This window comes from Perca fluviatilis, chromosome 3, assembly GCF_010015445.1.
Source record: "Perca fluviatilis chromosome 3, GENO_Pfluv_1.0, whole genome shotgun sequence".
Classification (NCBI taxonomy): domain Eukaryota; kingdom Metazoa; phylum Chordata; class Actinopteri; order Perciformes; family Percidae; genus Perca; species Perca fluviatilis.
In genome coordinates, this window is record NC_053114.1 from 35,349,857 (window position 1) to 35,370,737 (window position 20,881).

General features: G+C 40.0%; 1 protein-coding gene across 11 annotated transcripts in view; it reads left to right on the forward strand.

The window, feature by feature from the left end:
• celf6 (CUGBP Elav-like family member 6) overlaps positions 1 to 16,448 on the forward strand; it is a 145,183-nt gene extending 128,735 nt beyond the window's left edge. For 10 of the 11 annotated variants that reach the window (XM_039796085.1, XM_039796079.1, XM_039796084.1 and 7 more), the window contains 2 exons: positions 3,023 to 3,172; positions 8,940 to 16,448. In XM_039796085.1, the coding sequence (XP_039652019.1) occupies positions 3,023 to 3,150 (128 nt within the window). In that variant the 3' untranslated portion in view covers positions 3,151 to 3,172; positions 8,940 to 16,448. Of the gene's footprint in view, positions 1 to 3,022; positions 3,173 to 6,581; positions 6,657 to 8,939 lie in introns of those variants that run through there. The other variant, XM_039796080.1, reaches the window with a different exon arrangement.
• The last annotated feature ends 4,433 nt before the right edge of the window (positions 16,449 to 20,881 follow it).

Here is a 20,881-nt window from a genome sequence, read left to right on the forward strand (position 1 = left end):
TAAATTTGCCTGAAGCTATGCTTACCTGTTCAGGAGGAAATAAGCCAATTCTGCGTCCTTTTGGGATCTAAGCTGTCTCCATCTTTCAAATGCATCTCCAATATTTACCAGGGGGTTGTTATGTCTCTGGTCACGCAACTGTTAGAAACATGCTGTTTTCTTTTTTTTTAGGTCGGGTAGAATCTATCTCCATTGATCCTGTTCGTTTGTTTGCTGCTTTCATGGCTGTACTACCGTTACAGCTTTAGTGAGCTGGGTTTACGTTTTTACAGGTATATCTGGCAACCCGGCCTGGCTGTCAAACTGGGCAGTTGATAACAACACACAGATCAAAACATAAACATAAATTCCGTCACGGAATGTAAATTTCAAAAAGAAAAAATACTGACATTAGCATTGTTGTCAGAAAAGATAGTATTTCAGTTTAACATGTTTCCTTAATATCTGATGATCTATTGGTGTCATTTTTGGATTTATTACAGTATAAATATACATATTGGACCTTTACACCAATCACAATTGTCATGGCGGCACTAAGCTCCGCACAGAGCCTCTGCAAAATAGCCTTGGTAAAGGAACTTGGTGGAACGTGTATGTTCAAAAGTTGTTTTAGTCGTGCAACAGAAAACTCAGATTTGACAGATAGTCTAGCTAGTTGTCTGGATTTACCCTGCAGAGATCTGAAGAGCAGTTAACCATAGTCCTCATAAATACACCAGAGTTTAAAATTCCAACACAAAGAAAGCGGAAGGAAACGGACATCAGCGAAAAGACATGCATCCGGTGGAATTTCCTGCGGGACAGGAGCAATCCCGGAAGTGGAATGTCGAGGATATAGACTATGTTTAATCTAACCTGGGACTCTATGGATACAACTTTAGTCTTAATCCTCTGCATTTAGTCACTCAATATTGACTTTTAAAAGGGATCAAAGCTTACCTTGTTAGGTGGAATTAGCTGGATTTAGCTTGAACATTTCAAAAGGTCCTCTAAGAATGGACTAAAACACACACGTAAAATATGAAGCCCACCAAATCTATATGCGGAGATGACTCTTTTTTTTTTTCATTCCCACTTTTAAGTTGAGGAAAGTTGGCTGTGCATGTTCATTCCATCTGTACATTCATGTATTTACTGTGCACGTATTCACCATCCTCAGTTAATTTAACACGTTTAGTCTTTAACAGCCACCATTAAGCCATATGTTATTTAAAAGAACAAATCTCCTAATCAACACTTGCAAATGTAAAATAATGATCACAAAAAAAGTGAAAAGAAATTCATTAAAACTGTAAAGTTTGTAGCACTATTTTTAAGCAGCTTCAAGCGATCAACTTGAGGTTGACTAACTTGTTCAAACGGAGTTCATTGGTAGTTGCAGCAGAGCAGGGGACACAGTTTGTCAAAGCCTATAAGCGTATTTGAACCATGACCTCAACACTACAGCCACCCCTGCAATAGTGCAGAAAGGGGTTTTCATAGTACCAAATAGCATCAATGCACAGCATCACTACACAATAAGTACTTTTTTTATGGCAATGTGAGACTTATATACTATACTATACTACTATACTGTAGCATTCTCAGCTGCTCAACCAGGACATGGACTTAGATTTTTCCCCATTGTCACCCAATAACTTTTGCAACTTTGTGTGTGTTTGTATTAAAAATGCATAACATTACAACACATACAGACATTCTGCTAATATGGATGGCTGCTGTGAGAGCCATACCTCAAACAGTAGTAGCATCTGGGGTATTGCGTTTCATAGCACCACACACACTCAGTGCTCCATCAAAGATATGAAACTTCAGCCAGTTACTTTGTCTCGAGAAAAACAGCTAAAACTGGAAGCATTTTCAAATATCTCATTCTGCTTTTAGATTGTTTTAATGTATATGGAATCAAGCATTTATTGCAGTGCAGTCTTTCTCGTACTATGACCCCAGCATCCTTTCACCTCTTTGGCATGTGGATGTAAATGTGAGGTATGGAGATTCGTTAAAGCCAGGGATAGTGTGTGTGTGTGTGTGTGTGTGTGTGTGTGTGTGTGTGTGTGTGTGTGTGTGTGTGTGTGTGTGTGTGTGTGTGTGCGTGTGCGCGTGTGTGTGTGTTTTGGGAGGGGGATCACTGCCAACTGACAGGCCCTTCCCTGCTCAGTTTGTTTAAAGGGTTTGTAAAAGCAGAAGCCTTATCTCACCTGCACTGACAAAAGCCTGCCCTCTCCCCCCAAATTAAATTGGACCCATAGCGGTGTGATCAAATCAGCTGGCAGGCGGAAAATTCGGGCCGTCAATCACAGAAGTAAGATAAGAGCAGGCAAGGAGTCCCGGTGTGGAAAGCTGTGGGCTCATTCCGCCTCGACACCCAGGTGATAACTCAGAGCAGCCGGCACCTCCGTCCTACACACCTTGCTCCTAGCATCTCGTCACGACCCCCATACCCTTTACTCTTTACTCAGATACACGCTCAGTCACACACGTACATGAACATACACACACACACACACACACACACACACACACACACACACACACACACACACACAGTCCTGCCACTCTTGCATGCCTCAAACACTCAGGTAACATTTACAGACTTTGCTCTAAAAATCCTCACACAACATGAGACTCTGAACACCTTTTCATGTTTTTTTGTTCTCTGCTCAAGTTAAACTCGCGGTTTCTAATGGCTCTTCTTCGTTTGATTTTTAATATCTGTGTTATTACCCTTTGTGGTGTTCTGTGTAATCTTTTTAATTCAAAGATTTTCAATTAATCCGTTGAAAAGAGAAAACAAAGAGCTATTGTTGTGTCATTGTTGAGAGTTAAAAAGGCTCTTCTTCTCCCCTCTTTTTTTCTTTCATCTCGCCTGTCTTACCTCCCCATCTCTTTCCCTCTCCCTTTCTCATCTTCCTGTTTCTCTCTCATCTCTCCCCCCCCATTCTTCTCCCCTCGTATGTTGTTCCATTTTCCCCATTTTTCTCGACCCCCATCTCTCTCCCGTTCTGTGTTCCTGTCTTAGGCTTTGTGAGTTTTGATAACCCGTCCAGTGCTCAAGCCGCTATTCAGGCCATGAACGGCTTTCAGATAGGCATGAAGAGGCTGAAGGTGCAGCTAAAGCGGCCAAAGGATGCCAACCGACCTTACTGACTCGTCTGCTGTCCATACCCAGGTATAGTAACACCCATGCTAGAAAACGCCGTGCCATTCTATGCCATGCCTGTTCTCAAACCAAACTGTTCTCTTCATTTGGATAGTTTAGTTATTGTTGCTGCAGAGAGTGCATTTAACTATTATGCAAACATGTTGAATATTCTTTAGAATTTAAATCTACGTAGGATTATTTTCTGTTGTGTTCAAACATTAATAACTGAAAGCTTAAAAAAAAATAAAATACAATTTAAAAACAATTATATGGACTACTAAATCCAGGGAGGTGTTAACTGCAGGGCGAGAAGGAACAAGAGGAAAATTAACTGCACTTACTCACCAGTCTTCCAACCAGTAGAAAGCCATCATGCATCATTTGCATGAAATACTTTCTGTTGAAATTTACATGTATTAACATGACAGACTAATACAACTAGAAAGTGCACACATTAGTTAGTTCAATATTAAATATGGCCAACTAGGGAAACAGTTCTTTAGTCATGATCTGACTTCGCGCCATGAGCCTTGATGTGACATATTTTTGCAGGTCAAAGTGTTATATATACAGTATATATATATATATATATATATATATATATATATATATATATATATATATTAGCCATGAAAGTGTCTGGCACTTGTTTCTTGATGGACCTCTTCACAGAATCAGTCTCTTAAGATTTTTGTCAGGTTGCCCTGCTCCACACAATTGTTTTTGTTTCTTCTGGGGTTTAAAATCTAATTTGTACCTGCAGGACTCTCCAGTGCAATTTGATGACATCATCAATACCCAGCTGTGCATGATTACCCATCTACTGAGGATGGCGTTTAGAATCGATGCAAGTTGTTGAGCTACAAAATCATAAAACCAGAGAGCAGTAATTTCTCTCCTACAATAGCTCTGCGTTAGATTCCTGTCAGCTGCTTAGATAAATCTAGAGGCCCTTTCAGCTGAACCTTTACTTACAGGAAAATTCATTGAGGAGATGCACAATAGTACAGAGTAGATTTATGGAATAACAACTTTTTTACAAGACTACTGATGAGCATGATGAGTAAATGCATAGTGTTTGAAAGAAAAGTTTGTGCTCACAAAAAAACATCAACAAAGACGCTAATGGAAAAGCACTTACTCACCCTACAAACTGCAGTGGCTTGTATAACGGTGGAAAACAGCACCAACCCTAGTAAAGCACTATTTGGTTAGTTCAATTGAGGCTTCACCAATATTTTCTCAACTGAAAGTCATAGTCCATTTTCATATTCCGCCATTTATTGTTTGCCAATTTTCACAAATAGCAAAAACACAGCATAGGTATGTTGTGGTATTGTAATTTTAACTTGGTTATCCAATTAGTGCATGTCCTCGTATCTCTTTTTGATTAACTGTAACCTTGTAGCAAAGCAGAACTGAATGCTATGACTGCAAATGCCAATGTAAACATGTTGGACATGTGTTGTGTGGTTCTGGGGAAATATCTGTCCAAAACTATATGACAACTGTTAATTTCAAATTATGCCAGTTTTACACATCTACAGCAACAAAGTTAATTTAATACTGAACCATTTTTAAGTGAAAATATTACCTACTGAAATCATGCTCATCCATTGCAGAATAGTTGTGAACTATGCCAACATGTATCTGCTTGTAAGTTTTTATTGATGCTGGTATATATGAAGTATGTACTCACGAAGTTGAGCAAACAAGAGATCTTGCAAATGTATGGTTGTGCTGATAGTAGATCTGCCACCAGATATGTCCAACATCTAACTTCCTTGTTTGGGCTTTAAAAAGTCAGAGCTTTCATACAAAATAATAAAATGGAAGGTTTACTTAAAGTGGCACCATCCTTCAATAAAGACTAATTTCACGGTGTCAAGCTTGATTCAAAGAATCATCACCCATCTGTTACAAAGTGCAGCTGCCAGTGCAAAAATAATATAGATGCATGCTCTCTTCGCCCAATTGGCTAGGCAACTTTTCATTACAATAACATAAGCCTGGATTATATTCCTCCATAAATAAAAGCATGGTAATACCATTTGTTTGTTTTAGACTAGACTTTTTAAAAGCCACAAGATGGCATTAATGGAATGTGGTATGGAATACAAATGATAGATGCTCCCTTTATCTCTTGCCTGATAGCATTTGAATAGAGCCGTGTCCTGCTAATTGAAGAGAGGCTTTCAAAGCAGACAACCTAAGAAGAGCAGGGGGGGGGGGGGCAAATGGAAAATATCTTCCAACAGCGTTGAATGACACGGCAGGCATTGAGATGAGAAGTACCAAAATTGTCCACAATAACATTCTGTCATTTTATCAGGAAATGTGTGTGTGTGTGTGTGTGTGTGTGTGTGTGTGTGTGTGTGTGTGTGTGTGTGTGTTGTAAGAGTGTGTGTTTTTTCATCTTTGGTCTGGTTCAATCCATCTCTGTGTTTTTCTTCTGTTATTACATCACTTCTGTTGTTGGAAAACCAATAGACCAAAACCAAGAGCAATCCCATGAAAACATTAAAGAAAAAATACCCTAGTGGGGCTTCTGAAGCCAGCTCTTGGTTTATGGATTCTTAAAAACCATGCGGGATCTTATTTAAAGAAGTTGGCTTTGAAAAATTTGACCAATCTACTATAAAGAACTTTTTTTTCCTTTTCATTGATTGCCTTGTATTGCAGAAGACAGTACATTGAGTTCTTGAGCAAAAGACTAAAATATTTAAGTTCAACTGTAACTGTTTAATTTTCTAAATCCAACTGCATTATAACGATGTAACTTGAACGATGATTTTTCTGTGTTCCTTAGGTAAAACTTCAACATGTAGATAACTTTAGAAGTCCCCTTTTTTTTCTCTAATACGGACAATTTCGCTTTGAAGTTGAATTAAAAACGCGATCAGACAGCATTCTCTTCTGCTGGTCTCAGGGGCCCAGCTACTCGGAAATTGCGTTCTGTGTCTTAAAGATAAACTTAATGCAAAAAAGCTGAAGCACTCACTGTACAGCCACCCTCATAGCAAACAATGCAAGGCAAATCCAATTACTGTAGACAGGACAAGTTTCTAAAATATGCATTTCTGCCTTAAGGGTTATCTTTGTGAATATAAAAACATGAATTCAACCTTTTAACCTGCAAATGTTGTCAGCCTGAGAATATTTCACCACCACATCGAGGCACAAGAAGAGGCCCTTTTTTGTGCTGTGTGAGATTATTTGTTCTGTTATTTCTGTTTTACTTGTCAATTCTTTTTTCTTCAGTTTTTATGGTAATAATCATAATAACTCATTTGATTTGTCGGGCCGAATAAGTGAGCGTGTGGAATACATATGGAAAGGATGCTTTGAATTCTAACTTAAGGAAAAGAAAATACCACTGTTTCTTTCCTTTTTTTGCACTCCCACCAACCTGGCAACCTGACATGACCAATCACAGTGTGAGGTGGCCTTTCTCCGCTATAGCCACACCCCCCCACCCACACACCTGTCATGGGGACAAGTTCCCACAGCTGTAAGTTGAACCCATGGTGTCATTTTCTTTTGGATGACGTCATGTGGTGGGACTGTGACTGCGTTGCATGACGTGGCGTTGATTGATATCTCTAAACTCTATCTCTTTATATTCTGCCCTCCTTTTATATATATATATATATAATGTATATTGTATATTGGCAGTTTGTGGAGTGCAGTAAAACGATGCCTTTTCTTTGCTAGTACCTGTTGTACATAATGTAACTGACGTGCTTACTGGTTGGTTGATTATAGCTGGAAGTGGCCTTTAACCCTTTTGTGCTATTGTACCGTGTGCCCTTGTGATGTTTTACTTCTTATGTGGGGTTCATGTGTATGGATGTCCTGCATTTTCTATTTCTCTATTTCTTCACATTCACATCAACAGTGTTTTTAGTTTTTTTCGAGCAAACTATTATTTTTTATTTTTATTTTTTTTTATGAAAGTCTAAATCTTTGCAAAAAGAGGACCTTTTTCTCCCCCCGATTGACAGCTGTTTAGTTGAGAGATGGCCAAGATGACCCTATGTTTGTGTAGCCAATTAAATCCCCACCGTTCCCGCAGAGAGCACAGGCAAATGTTGACACTCCACTTCTCCATGGATTCCATCTGCACAGGGAGTACTTCAGCAAGATTGTTTTGTTTGCCTAACATGAGAATCACTTCCCATGTATTTATTTATGAGGGAGCAAACCAATTGCGCCGTGATAGCAGAGCTGCAGGCAGCACTGCAGACCCACATGGCCAAAATCTGTCCACCATACAGCCATGCTGTACACATATAGATGTACAGTATAAGCAGGGAGCGGAATATTACAAAAATACAAATACCTGGGACGAGTATTTGCTACTGCATGTTGTTTTTTAGTAAGAATATGCCGCCAGATAAATTAATCTTATGTTTTTGTGGCTTGTAGCTGAGATAATTGTTACTCGGTCTGTAAAAAAGGCAGCAAACAGAATTCAGAGTGAAAAGGGTCCTTTCTTTGCAAGTTTGTTTCTATCCCTGCAGGCAAACCCCTGATAAGAGTTCGTCATTTTCATCGAACTCGTACTGCTCTATTCGTTCAGAAGCCCTGCAGGCGACTCTCCCTCCCGTAGTCTATCCAATGAACTCAGGGGGTGTCTAGTCAGGCAAGCCAGGAGGGATAAGGTCTTTCTGGCACCAACTATGCCTCTTAACTGCCAGGTGTCTTTTATGGAGCCATCTAAGTAGGTGGCGGTGTGGGGGGAGGGCATAATGCTGGCAAAAGAAAAAGAAAAAAAAAAGGTCTATTTTAAAGCCAGTATGTGTTTATGCTGTGTGGTAGATGTACAGTATATGCACTAGTGGCATATAAAAGAGAGCATCTGTAATCGGGACTGCTTTATGCTGCTAATGTCTGGGCTCACTTTGGCAGACATAAGAAATAATCCAGAATCCCCGCTCTTGCATCTAAAAAGCAGATCTTTTATGAAATGGTAACAAGCTCATTTACAGGAATGGAAAGGTAGAACAAAGAGTGTGTGGCCACACAGGTTCCTGTCCCAAAGTCAGTCCCTTTCATGTTCGCACCCAGAGTGATTTGCTGTGATTGCGTAGCCTTTCTTCACCCACATCGTAGCTCACAACACATTAGGGATGACAGGCTGCAAACTAGATATTTTATATCCAAAGCTCAGCAGCATGAACATATTTAGTGATAGTGCAGAGTTTTAAGTCAACACAAACGCAGGGGAGATGCTATGATGGTTTTTCTATTGGAACCAAATCAGGCGCAATTTCTTGAAAAATTTACTTTTTTTTTTTTTTTTTTTACATTGGACAACCATCAGTTTTTTCTGTCATAATGATTACACAATTTCAACATTCTTTTCTTTGTTTACTTCTTGTTATTTTGGTAGTTTGTAATGAATTAACAATACAATGAATGACAGCAACATCTCAGGCAACATTCAGCTGTATTTCCTTTCAAGCAGGGAGATGTAGTCAGTTTAAATTAGGCCTTCCTTGGATTAGTGCTGTCACAGTGTAGATGTCTGTTCCATATGGTTAAAACGCAAATCTCCCACCCCACCTCTAGCCCACTTATTTCTGGTTTTGATTGACACACTCCTCTATTTTTTTCTCCTCCCCGTCTGTTTCTCATGCTGTTGGCTGTGCCTGTCAGTCTGTGTGATAACTAGGAGCCAGCAACCCTGAGCATGTTACCACAGCCTTACTGAATCCACTCTCCTTATTCTCCCCCATATCTCTCTCTCTCTCTCTCTCTCTCTCTCTCTCTCTCTCTCTGTGTGTCACAGGATGAAGGGCCACAACACCTTATTTCCACAAGTGCAGTAAAAGTACAAAGACTTCTTGCTCTGCTACATATCATGAAGGAAGCGTGGTCCCTTGATCCTGCTGGAAACCCGCTGAAAGATTGGGTGACTGAGAGAGGGATCCCAGAGTTGTTTTTTTGTTTGTTTTGTTTTTTGTCTTTTCTTTCTTCGCAAATGCCTCTTTTTTCCCTGTTTTGCTTTGGCGTCTGTGAAAGAAGATTTTTTGCAGAGACCAACTTTTTGCTGCTGTTTTTTAGACATGATGGGAGAAAAAAACAAACCTTTATAGAAACTCATTATGCTCAAAGCATGCATACTGACACAGGATATAGATAAACACACACAAACACAGATAACAAACCAAACATACACATTTAGATGCTACACTTAAAAAAATGAAAAATGAAAAAAAAACTACTTTGTACATGTATAAATACGTGCAAATGCCAACTCAAGTACTGACGCAAACACATGCGTGCGTGCGCACGCACGTACACACACACACAACACACACACACACACACACACACACACAAACAAACACACACCAGCCTGCTGCCATTTTGGTTTTTGTGCCTACACAGGTGTTGTGCTCTGTGACAGGGCAAGCTCTGGATCAAAGAAGAAAACGAGAAGAAGAGGAGAGAAGAGGAGAATCCAGGATAATTTACATGCATCATTCCTTAGGAAATAGGGACCAAAGGACTAAACGCTTTTTAAAAGAATATAAATATATAAATATATAAATATATATTTAAAAACTCATACCTTGTAGCTGCAAGTATTACAATTTACTCGTAGTCAAAAAAATCATTAAAATCAATATCCAGTGGCCTACTGTAAGTACGAATAAAAGAAAATGGAAATAATGTATAAAAAAAAAAAAAAAGACATGGCATCGTAGTATAGGGGCTGATCTTTTGCTCTGGATGCTGATTTAGCACCAGGTTGTAGAATAGTAGAGTAGAGTAGAAAAAATGTAGATTTGCTAACTTTTGCTGTTGTTTAAAAAAAATACTTGAAGTCGTAATGAAAACGGGGGGGGGGGGGACATTCATCTGCCCCTGTACGCAACGAGTCTCTTTTTCTTGGATGTTAAGGTATCAGCCACTGGATATCTCGCTCATCATAATGTATAAGTCACCACACTCTCTTGACAGCTATGAACAGACTGTTCTGGAAGAAGAAGAAAAAAGAATGACAAGAGAAGAAGAAAAAAAAGACAGAACTTACTCATGTCTGTGCTGGACAGGGTGCAGACGTTTAAGGCTTCTCACTAGCCTTCTTTGTTCAAGCGACAATCCACTGTAAAGACCAAGCAAAATGGACATGGGGGTGTCTTTTGTTTTTTTCTGTTTTTTTTCTTGACCTTTTGTATTGCAACAAGGAGTGTGAATTATGAAGCCACAAATTGTTAAAGGGTGAGGGTTCTACTAAGAGAGATGGACAAATGCACGGTTATGAGGGCAATAGAAAGGGAGGAATAAGGCGACAGCTACTGAAACTGCCAGCAGAATGAACTCAGTATACAAATGAAAAAGGCCCTTATGGCATTATGGAATTCTGTCAAAAAACAAAGTATGCCCGTAAACAACCGGGACTTATATAAGTGACATGCCAAGGAAATGTGTTTCCACTGGAGCTGCTGCAAAACTCCAGATTGAGAAAAATTGCCTCTTGTCTCTCGGTAGATACAAACAAACATTTATTTGAAGACAAACTCGATTTACAGTATTGATGGCAAAGGAGTGCAGGCTTTTAGAGCTCATTTAGCTCTGTCAAATATAATGTAAATTCCACTATTAACATGTTCCCTGACCTGCTTCTTCATATATTATACATACAGCCTATGGGGGAAAAAAAGCTACTGCTTAAACAGACTATATCTAAATTAGATATACTCTTAGACATCATTCAGCTCACTTGTAGCCTCTCTGACAATGACGCCAGGCAGGACAGAGTAAAGCACTCCGGTACTGTCACGTCTTGATTTAGAATCCTGTAGCCTTTATTTTGACTGTTTTAGAGCTCTGGATGCAGGCTCTTCTCTAAAAGCAGATCAATATGTTTGGAATGAGTCTAGAGGGAGGAGCGATGCAGTTTTAGTCACTCTGAACACTTCCCAATTTTCTCTGTTAAACACCAGCTCACATCCGTACACCAGCCCTTTGAGCGCCGGCAGCTGGCGGCAAGAGGCATGGCTGGGCAAGAAGGAGAAAGGGAAGTGAAGAGAGGAAGTCAATAACCAAACATGACATTGAGATCCTTTAAACTGATGCTTTTAAGATGATGCCCAATGATTTAATCATGAAAATCTGAATTTGATAAAGCTCCTGGTGACAAACATTATCTGTGCTGTATGCTATATGCTTTTAAAGAACAGGATTAAAGGGTTCAAATATGACTGGGGTACCTTGGGCTCCAGTCCCACCAATTCCTGTTTGTTACCGAGACTCTCCTCCTTGCCGTTCCCTCCCTCTTTCTCCAGCTTTTTCTTTTTGAGAGAAACGCAGACAAGACCTATTCCGAATCACTGAAAGAGGGACCGCTAAAAATGTGCCAGCAGATTCTTCAATGCACTATTATTCTTTGTCATTTGCATAAGCAGAAGGATTTGATATCAGCGTGCCATCTACACCCTCTCTATCCCCTGTCCTAAGAGCACCCATGCCTTTCCAAACCTCAGCCCAACTGTTCAGCAGCTCTCCCCTTGGAACAGCATTTTCGAACCTGGCTAATGTCTGTGCTCACTACCCTTCAATTATCTCCTGCACCGTATTAGACATGCTATTTCACCTTTCCCTCTAATCACACTGTAATCACCAGCCTCTATACATTAGCAGCAACCAAGTGAAAAATCACCAGGATAATCACTTGGACCAAATGACGGGAGAGATGGTCCCCTGCATGCACATGGATGACAGAAGGAAGATTAGAGAGAATTATGTTTGTGCGCACTCCCTGGCAAGGCTGCTGACAGCTGACCTGGCACCAATAACACTGTCGAATTTAACCGAAGAGGCGAAGGAGGACGTGGGACAAAACCTTCCATATCATAGCAAGGTGGTAATAATATAAAGTAGATTGACATTACTGAAACTTAAAAGAGACAGCAGGATGAAATTAATGCTTATAATTGGTTTTAAACCAACCATCTTGCTGGAAATCCTCAATTCTGTAGTAGCAGCTGCAGTGAGCCCTGCGTTACGTGCTTCTTCTTTCAGCATGTAATTGTAGCTCTTCCGAAACCAACATTTTTTTTTTACAAAATAACTCATGCTACACTTTCTCTCTCTTGCTTGTATCCCTGCTGGGACACCGGCAAAGCACAGTATTGTTCAGGGCTGAAAAAATATTTGTGAAGCACAGTAGTTTTTCAGATTCTAAAACGATGCCAGTTACAGTGACAGCTTTTTAAAAATAAAAGTAGGGTAAAAATCCCAGCCCTCCTCACTCAGCCCTTGTCGGACGTTAGGTGGAAATGCAGGAAGCTACATAAATTGTAGTGCCGTGAAGTAGGTCAAAACAAAGCCATGTTCTGCAAACCGTTTGTGCTCATTATTCATGTGAAGCTGAACTAATCGATGGGAAATCTAATGTTCCATGAGCAATGAAATTTCCTGTGCTTGTCTCGGCCATCTTTAGAATACATTCTGCGAGTGAGGCTCCGTCAGGCTGAACATGAACCTTGTCTTGTATCAGATGCTGTACTAGTTCTTACTGCTAATGGCAGGTTGAGTCCCCAATGAGCCAAAACCCAGCCTAGCCTAGTATCCTGCTGTCTGCTTGGCTAACAGTGCAGTGTTCATGTAGCATCTCTGCTATGCCAGGGCTAAATTAGGCATTGTGAAATCAGCACTTCAACACTTTTAACAAGGGAGGTAATAACTGTACACCCCAGGGAGGATGTTACTAAAGTGGCATGCATTAATATCAGAAATAGCTATGAAGCTCCAAAACGAGAAAATATTGTTTGTAGACCTTTCCATTCCCCCATTTAAGGACAACAGCCTCAGCCTGCCCGGCTTCCAGCCTCAGTCTGGTCTTTAGTCTAGGCCATGTTTCAGCTCTAAGAGCAGTGACAAATGTCAACCCAGCAGGCACTCACCAAGCTGTTGCCAAAATTTCATTTTTGTCCTCTAATTTACAAAAAGAATGTCATTTGGAAACACATTAAATGAATGAGTATGAATCAAATTAATTGTGAGAGTATAACATTTAGCATTCCGGGAAAAACTTACAAGGCAATGTCAGACATTATGTCCACACCCTCAAAAGCATATAGCTTTTCTTCTCTGTGGCCATACTGCCTTCATTTAGCATCTCACAAAAAGTGGTTTGGAGCACAAGTTTAGCCAGTTCTCTTGCACTGAGTATTCAGACCACTTGCTTCTCTGCCACTGATGCATGTACCCAATCTGACCCTGTATCATTAAATGAGAAATTGGGGGTAAATACATAGTATACCCATTTCCTCAGTTGCCACTACACCACTGCTCATAAGGTCAGTCCTCTAGAGGATCATGTATCCTTAGAGGGCCCCAGCCAATGGCGGGCCGAGCAGCAAACTGCTAGAGCATGTCTACAAGTATCCAAACCCCTGGGTGCATAACACTCACCCTAAAATAGCAGTGATTTTCAAGGAAAGGAAGTGAAATGTAATTGACTGAAACTGGAGAGATAATTAAAGGAACCTGTTGGACAGAAGGGAAGAAATTAATGCCTCTCATTTAATAGCTGCTTTGGAAAAGAGCTTTTCCGTCATCTCACTTTAGCACAAGAGAGGGTTTTGCTGTGGAAATGGGATTTTGTATGGAAAAAGGTGGAGGTGGAAATAGGCATTGGTTGGTGGGGGTGCTGTGTGCTAAACTGAAACTCCACAAAATCACTCCCGATACTCAGGGCATCAGGCGCTATGATGTCATGATTAGTGGAGAGGTTCAGAGCCTTGCCTTACCCTGATCCTGAGGGAGGTCGAGCAGAATCACAAATATGAGGTCAGTGCTGTAAAAACGCGTCCCATCGTAGGGATGCTGAGCCAGCAGAAGGGCTGATGAACCACCTAAATTGTGCTTTGGATTTATAGTATCACCATCCAATTCCAACAAGTAACAAACAAAAAAAAGATGCCATCTTCCACCCACAAACGCAATTAATCGCTGGAGGTGTGCGATTATGTTTAACAACACGGCTGAAAGTAACGAAGACAAAGACTTTTTTTATTCCTTAATGTAAATAGCCTATAAAACACAAAACAGAGGACAGTTGTATAGCAGCTTGTGCTAAGAAGCCCAACTCTGTGGGACAATGATGTCACTATAAAATGTATCCACAGTAGTGCAGGGATCTAGGAGAGATTTAGTTCTTTTAAGCCCCTAAAGTTTGGGCTCTGAACATGCATCCTACAACCCTAAGCATCGGACCAAGGCTTAGACAGTATTTGACTTAGTGTCAAACCTAAGGCACAGCCCCGGAGTGATCCGTTAATTAAGATTCTGTGTACACCGACATGTCATGATTTTTTTTCTGACAGAAGAAAGATCGCCTGTGCGGTAATTGGATTAGTCCGATTGGGGCTGATGAACAGATATGGCAGTGACAGTAGAGTTTGTCCATCCGCATGCTTACCGCTTGACAGTGCGACAAAAAAGCATCAGCCACCATGACAAAGTTTGGCCTTTACAATTCAAGGAAATTAGTTTCACAAAATGAAACTCCAGGTAACAGTTTGTTCAACATGTACATAAATAACTTTGAAATCAAACGTTTAATACACATGGTGGAACCCACGTGTAGGTGGTTAGGCTGAGACTGGAGGAAGGGGAGAAACAAGAGAGCTTATTGTTGACTCCAGCAGAGCCCCCTGCCAGCTTGACCCAATCTGCCACAGCTCTCCTGACCACACAGCTGCATAACTCCTGTACATACAATAAAGCTTATTTTTCAATTCTGTTGAACCTTCTTTATAGGCCGTACAATAGATCATGTTCAAACGTTTAAAAAAAAAATTTAAAGAATAGTTAATATATTTCAGTGAAACTAAGAGAAGGAACCTATGAAATAATTTATCCAAAACAGAAGATGAAATGATGTTATTTCTTGTATAGTGAAGCACTGATGTTCAAAAATGGGATTTTATACTCATGTTGGTGAATGGTTCTTTAATTTCACTCTTTTGTTTTGTTATTATCTACTGAAGCTGGGATAGACCCATTGTCATGAGATTTATTGGGATATATTCTTTGATCACTTCACTTTTGTCTGTATTTTTTTGGCCACACAATCCCTGTATGAAATCCCTTGTGGATGGGCAAGTTCAAAGAGATTTCTTTGCTCACTAAAAGCTTCTAAATCAATACAAAAATTAACAAACTGCACTGTAAAAGGATGATTGATGGTACTGGTCAAGTGGATTCAGAAAAAGTCCATTGCACAACTGAGTTCGAATGAATCAGCATTGCATGTTCAAAAAGAATCTCATTTGAAGCCTTTTGTTGTTTTGAGAAAAACAAACAAAAAAAGACCCCCAAAAATATCAAACTTTGCAGTCAGATTGGTTTTGAGACCGACGCGGTCATATCTCATTGTCTTAAAGCCATGGATGGTTTCCTGGAATGTTCTTCCTCTTGTCTATCCCTGTCACAATGTAATTGTGTTGTTTCTTTTTTTTTTTTTTAAGGGTTGTTGGTAATCATTGATATATCTCTGATTTTCATCTTCTCTGTTCTTACCTATGGGAAGTTTCTTCCACAGTTTTTTATGTAATGTGACTCCGTCCATTGAAGACATTGTACCAACAGTAGATAGTGCACCATTGCTTTACTCCAGTCAGTCTGACTTGTTAATGTGAGGAGAGAATTATGCCTTAAACCCAGCCTATTCTCTCTGACAGTACTACCTGTGAGCGAGGTCAGATACACTGTATTCTGGGGATGCCAAATGTTCTATCTTCAAAAGGTATAAAAAAAAAAAAATCTGTTGTAAAGACAAACACTTTTGCCAGAGTCAGTTTTGCCTCAAGCCCATTCTGACACAAATAAGGATGTGGTCATCCACCTCCATTTCCATTGGTTACAAGGACCAAAATGTAAACAAACTCAGCTAACTGAGCAGTTTGCTCCAATCAAGCATTCAATGAGAGCCTTTAAAAGAATTCACATTTAGTCATAGGTGGTTTTGCACCATTGATCTTTGTGTCATGAATCATTACATTCCCAGCTTCACTATCTCTTCATTTCGACATTCATTAAATCATTATATATTTGGGTATTTATATTCATAATAAATGGAATACTCTTTTCTTTTATTATTTGACTTCAACAACCTGTTTTGTTTTTTTGTTTGAAACAGAGATGTAATTTGAAATAGCGTTGGCTCGGGTCCGTTTCCCTGATTCGGGGTGATATCTCCCATAGTGCTCCTGAACTCTGTAGTTCTCTAGTTCATTATATTCTGCTTAGACTAAAATAAAGCACAGTCCTGTAGAAGATTGAGCCTGCTTTGTCCTTCCTTTTTATCTATTCACTTAGCTTGATTAAATAATTCCTAAAGGTTTGGATCTATCATTGCGTGCATGCATGACCCTGTTTGCGAAGATGTGAAGCGTTCGGTATCCTCTTGTCACTTGGATTGTGGGGAGAATGCATTCAGGACATGTCATTGTATTAATTGAGCTAACAGCGCTAACCATATCCGAATACCAAATTAGATGAGACGGTTAGTAGAAAATCGTTTAAAAAGGGCGAATAATGCATAATAAATGGAAGGGAGATTGGAAGAGGGAGGGGAATAAATTGTGAATTGATTAAAGGGAAATGGATATTCAGCTCTTGTCTCGTGGAGGTGTTACAGTGGAAACAAAATCAGGTGCAATGGGTGCTGCAGGTTATCGTCAGTGAATAAGAAGCAGGAGGTCAATCGATTAATCAGAGGTTTTCCTCATGCTGCGTTTTATCGACAGCGATGTTAAGGTAAGGACGGGTCGGGTCACATTGAAGCCTATGGTCGGTGTCCTTTTTATGGCCCTGAGTCTCCTCCTCCCTCGTTAAGCCTCAGAGGGGTTCAGCAGTCACCAGACGCCTCATAACCTATTACAATATTGTATCTCACAACTAACCCCTATGCACAGCGGGTGAGATAATTTAACTTGTTTCTCTGCAAATCAACATGGTTCAACAATTTTCAGCAGCCGCAACTGTCCATCACCAAAGAGGGAAAAAAAAAATCAACACTCCCTGACACTAATTGTTCCCAGAGCAGAGTATGATACCCCAGGGAACATCAATGATCAAACCATCCCAAGACACCAAACATCATTTCTAGTTTATGGGCCTCTCGGGTGCGTCCATGTAGTAGCTTTGGTGTGGAAACAGATTTATGGTTGCTAAATTTGCAGGTGATAAAAAGGCAAAGAGTGGCCAGTTGGTGCACTAACTCTTGGCTATTCACATGTTGACTCCCGTGCCGAGTCTCCAGGGACCCTTTCTCATTGTACTGCAGACACTCCATGATTCCACATGACAAACTGGATTGTTCCTCGAGTGAGTCCTGCTGAATTATTTTGGTCCTTTCGATTGCATCTCCTACCCCTGAGATTTTCCTCTACTGTTGCCTTTGAGCCATAAGCCTCCACAGCCACCGTTGTCGATACTCAATCTGTTCTGTAACCCCTAAAGCTAATGAAATGTGCTAACAGGGGTTTGTTTGTTTGTCTCCAGGAGGGGGGCCAAGGGAAAGAAAATGGAACAACAAGACTCTTTTGACAGTTCCATTTTTTCCAATGTTTTGGAGTGAGGGATAATCATGAAGTATGGATTGGATAGGGGAAAGTTATTACATGTTGTTGTCTTTATCCTTGTTTGAGTTGTAAGAAAAAAAGGTCAGACTGTTCCGAACATGGTTCTTTGCCGTTCCTGGATTTATCCTCAATTCTGACTCCACTACTCTCAGTGTGGGAAATGAAAAATCGTTTTTCTCACTTCTCTCAAGCTTGTATCCCTCTAAATCTTCAGTATAAATTTGACAAACACACAACCTCCTGTCTGCCTGGAGTGTTCCTTGTGTGTATTTACTTTATTGGCGGTGGTGATTGGGATGAGTTTGTTTTTACAAAGCTCAAATATTGCAGCTGACAACACATAGATATATCTGTCTCAATCCTATAGTGTCCTCAAGCAAGTGTCTTCAGAATTTCAGAATCACATCATTCACATCAACAAATGTAGCCAATTCACACACTGCCCTTTACATAAAGTACATCAAAAAGCATGCAGTGTTTTTATTTTTTATTTATTGTTTTAGTCTGCTTTGCACAGGTAACCAAAGTAATACCCATTAGTGACAACAACATTGCAAATTGCATTGTCTAATTTCTGTGTTACACGTTAAACATCTTTCCAAACTGTACCTTCAATTAAAGCTGGCAGCTGAACATGCATCATTATCATTAGATGATAATATTTGCTATTTTTCTTCAGATAAAACATAAAAATACAGATTCAATGGATTTATGATGAAGCAAACCAATTTTATCATGTCCCCCTGATACTTTTGCAGCTGAAACCATTATTTTATAATTTATATAATTGACAGAAATGCACTCTAGACCATTACTTTCATACAATTTGAAATTCATGCCATATGCCTCATTATACCAAGAAATGGCTTGTATGTAGGTAATTATGAATAATGGCCTTTCAACTTCTTAACTATGTCCTACACAAATATTTACCATATTGACTTATCACTTGTCACTTACCATGCATTTAGCATTTGACTTTTATCGCCCATTAATCTATCAATGCATCCATTAGGGACACTCAAGCATTCGGGAGCCTCTGCACACTCCAACGGGCCAATTAGCATGTTCTTTAAGGGGAAACATGTCACAAACACTAAGCACAAGCTACGCCACTCAGAAACCTGAATGTGCTGTCAACACTGTCTGTAAATTGCAGATTTGCATAGAAGAGTCATTGTGCCTCCTCTTCTCCACTTCCTTTTAAAAATGATTATAAAAAAAAAGGTTCCTCAAGTAGGCTCTGATTGGCAATAACAAAGGGTGGCAGATTTCAATCCCATCCCTCTTAACATGCAGATTCCCAAATAACAAAAGCTTATAACTAAATGAAAGTGTGGAGAAGACCTGGGTAAGCAAAGCTACACAATCCCTTTGATCCTATTATTTATTACAAAAGCTTAATCAATATCTAATCAGGGGGAATACAGCATGCCATGTCTTACAGAGCTCTTTGCTGTCAGAGGTGAGGTTGCCATGGTGACTGGACAGGTGTGGAGAGCTTAGGCTGCAGTGGTATTGATGGAAATTAAGAAGCATTGATGAGACTTGAAGATGCTGGGATTGAAAAGGGAGATAATTAAAGAGAGGGATGCAGTGGGAGATGTGGGGCAGGGAGGGACACAGAAGAAACAAGAAACGTCTTACAAGGCATTTAAGTTACGTGCGAAATTAAAGTTGCATATTACGGTCAAGGGTTTGCAATTACAAGGATTTCTTTCTTCACTTTAACACTGCAACAACAACAACTATTTTTCAAGAGCACGCTGACAAAGAAAATCACAGATGGCAGCAATTACATTTGCAGACAAATACCAGGAAAATACACTTTCTCACATAACAAAGCACATTAAACAAAGCACAGACAGGTTCCTTATTGATACTGCCTCGAAATGCCCCATAGTTAAAATATAATTTTAATTCTTGATGAAGCCAGTTTAGAGAAATATATTAAAGTGAGGATATGGTTGATCACAAATACTAGTGTAAGTGCATTATGCAAATTTGGAAAGTGATTTTATTCCAAACTACAATCAGAAACAATTTAATGCAGTGGGCCTTATTCCTATTAAAATCACTGGCCTTTCCAATGAGTAATATTCCACAAGGTTAACACAGTTACGTAACATTACCAACTGCTTATATTCCATAGATACAAAATGAAATGCGAACACCTCAAAGAGCACGCACAGGCTTCCATTTTTATATCTTAATTCCTTTCCCTCTCATTTCGAGGTAATTCACAGGGTGGTAAAACTGCGACGGGAAGATAAAGTGAGTGAGAATGAGCGTGTTAGAAAAAGGCACCAAAACATCTGAGTCATTGACGACCTGGGCAAAGCAAAGATGATGTCACCACGGTGGACAGACTGTGCTCCAGAGGGAAACTTGTCGAGCGGCGCGTCTGCACTGCGTGCTGTTCAACCCCTTGACTCATGCGAGCGGCAGGAGTCCAGCCGGTTCTGTCCATTCTGGCCCTCCGTCCTGCCCAGTCCCACAGAGAGCTGTCTGCCGACACCTGATTAACACTTGAGATAATAGGTCATTAAAGTTCCCCTTCAATCAATGAGTCCAATCGAGTAATCAAGGCTGAGATTGAATGAACCCAAACCAGCGTGGAGCCCGGTGGGAGGAAAGAGCCTTTAATCGGTATTGGGCAGAGTGCTGCTTTTCATCTGTAGATGTACATGGAATAATACTGTTGTGGTTAAAGCCACGCACCTAGTGTGGTGATTGAGTTTCATCCTTGCGTTGTCAAAAATCTGTTAAAAATCCAGTGCATCAGTTTAATAAACCAAGAGCAATTTCTTGGTTTTCTCTCCTTAAGTAAGTACAGTAACCTCATCATCGCCTCTGTACTTATGATCTCCAGACACCCCATGCTGTCCACACACACATCCCACTCTCCTCTCCAGCCCCCTTGTTTAGCTGATGTAATAGCTCTGGCCTTTGTTTAAATCTCTCTTGGTATTTGGCGGGTCAATGTTGTTTAACCTGCCACCTTTCAGCTGTGAAATTTCATCCATTCTCATAAATCACAGTGAAGTGTCATTACTTTCTGATTGCTGTCTTAATCATACAAATACACAATTATTGCTGCCAAAACGACCAAATTACCACACATGGA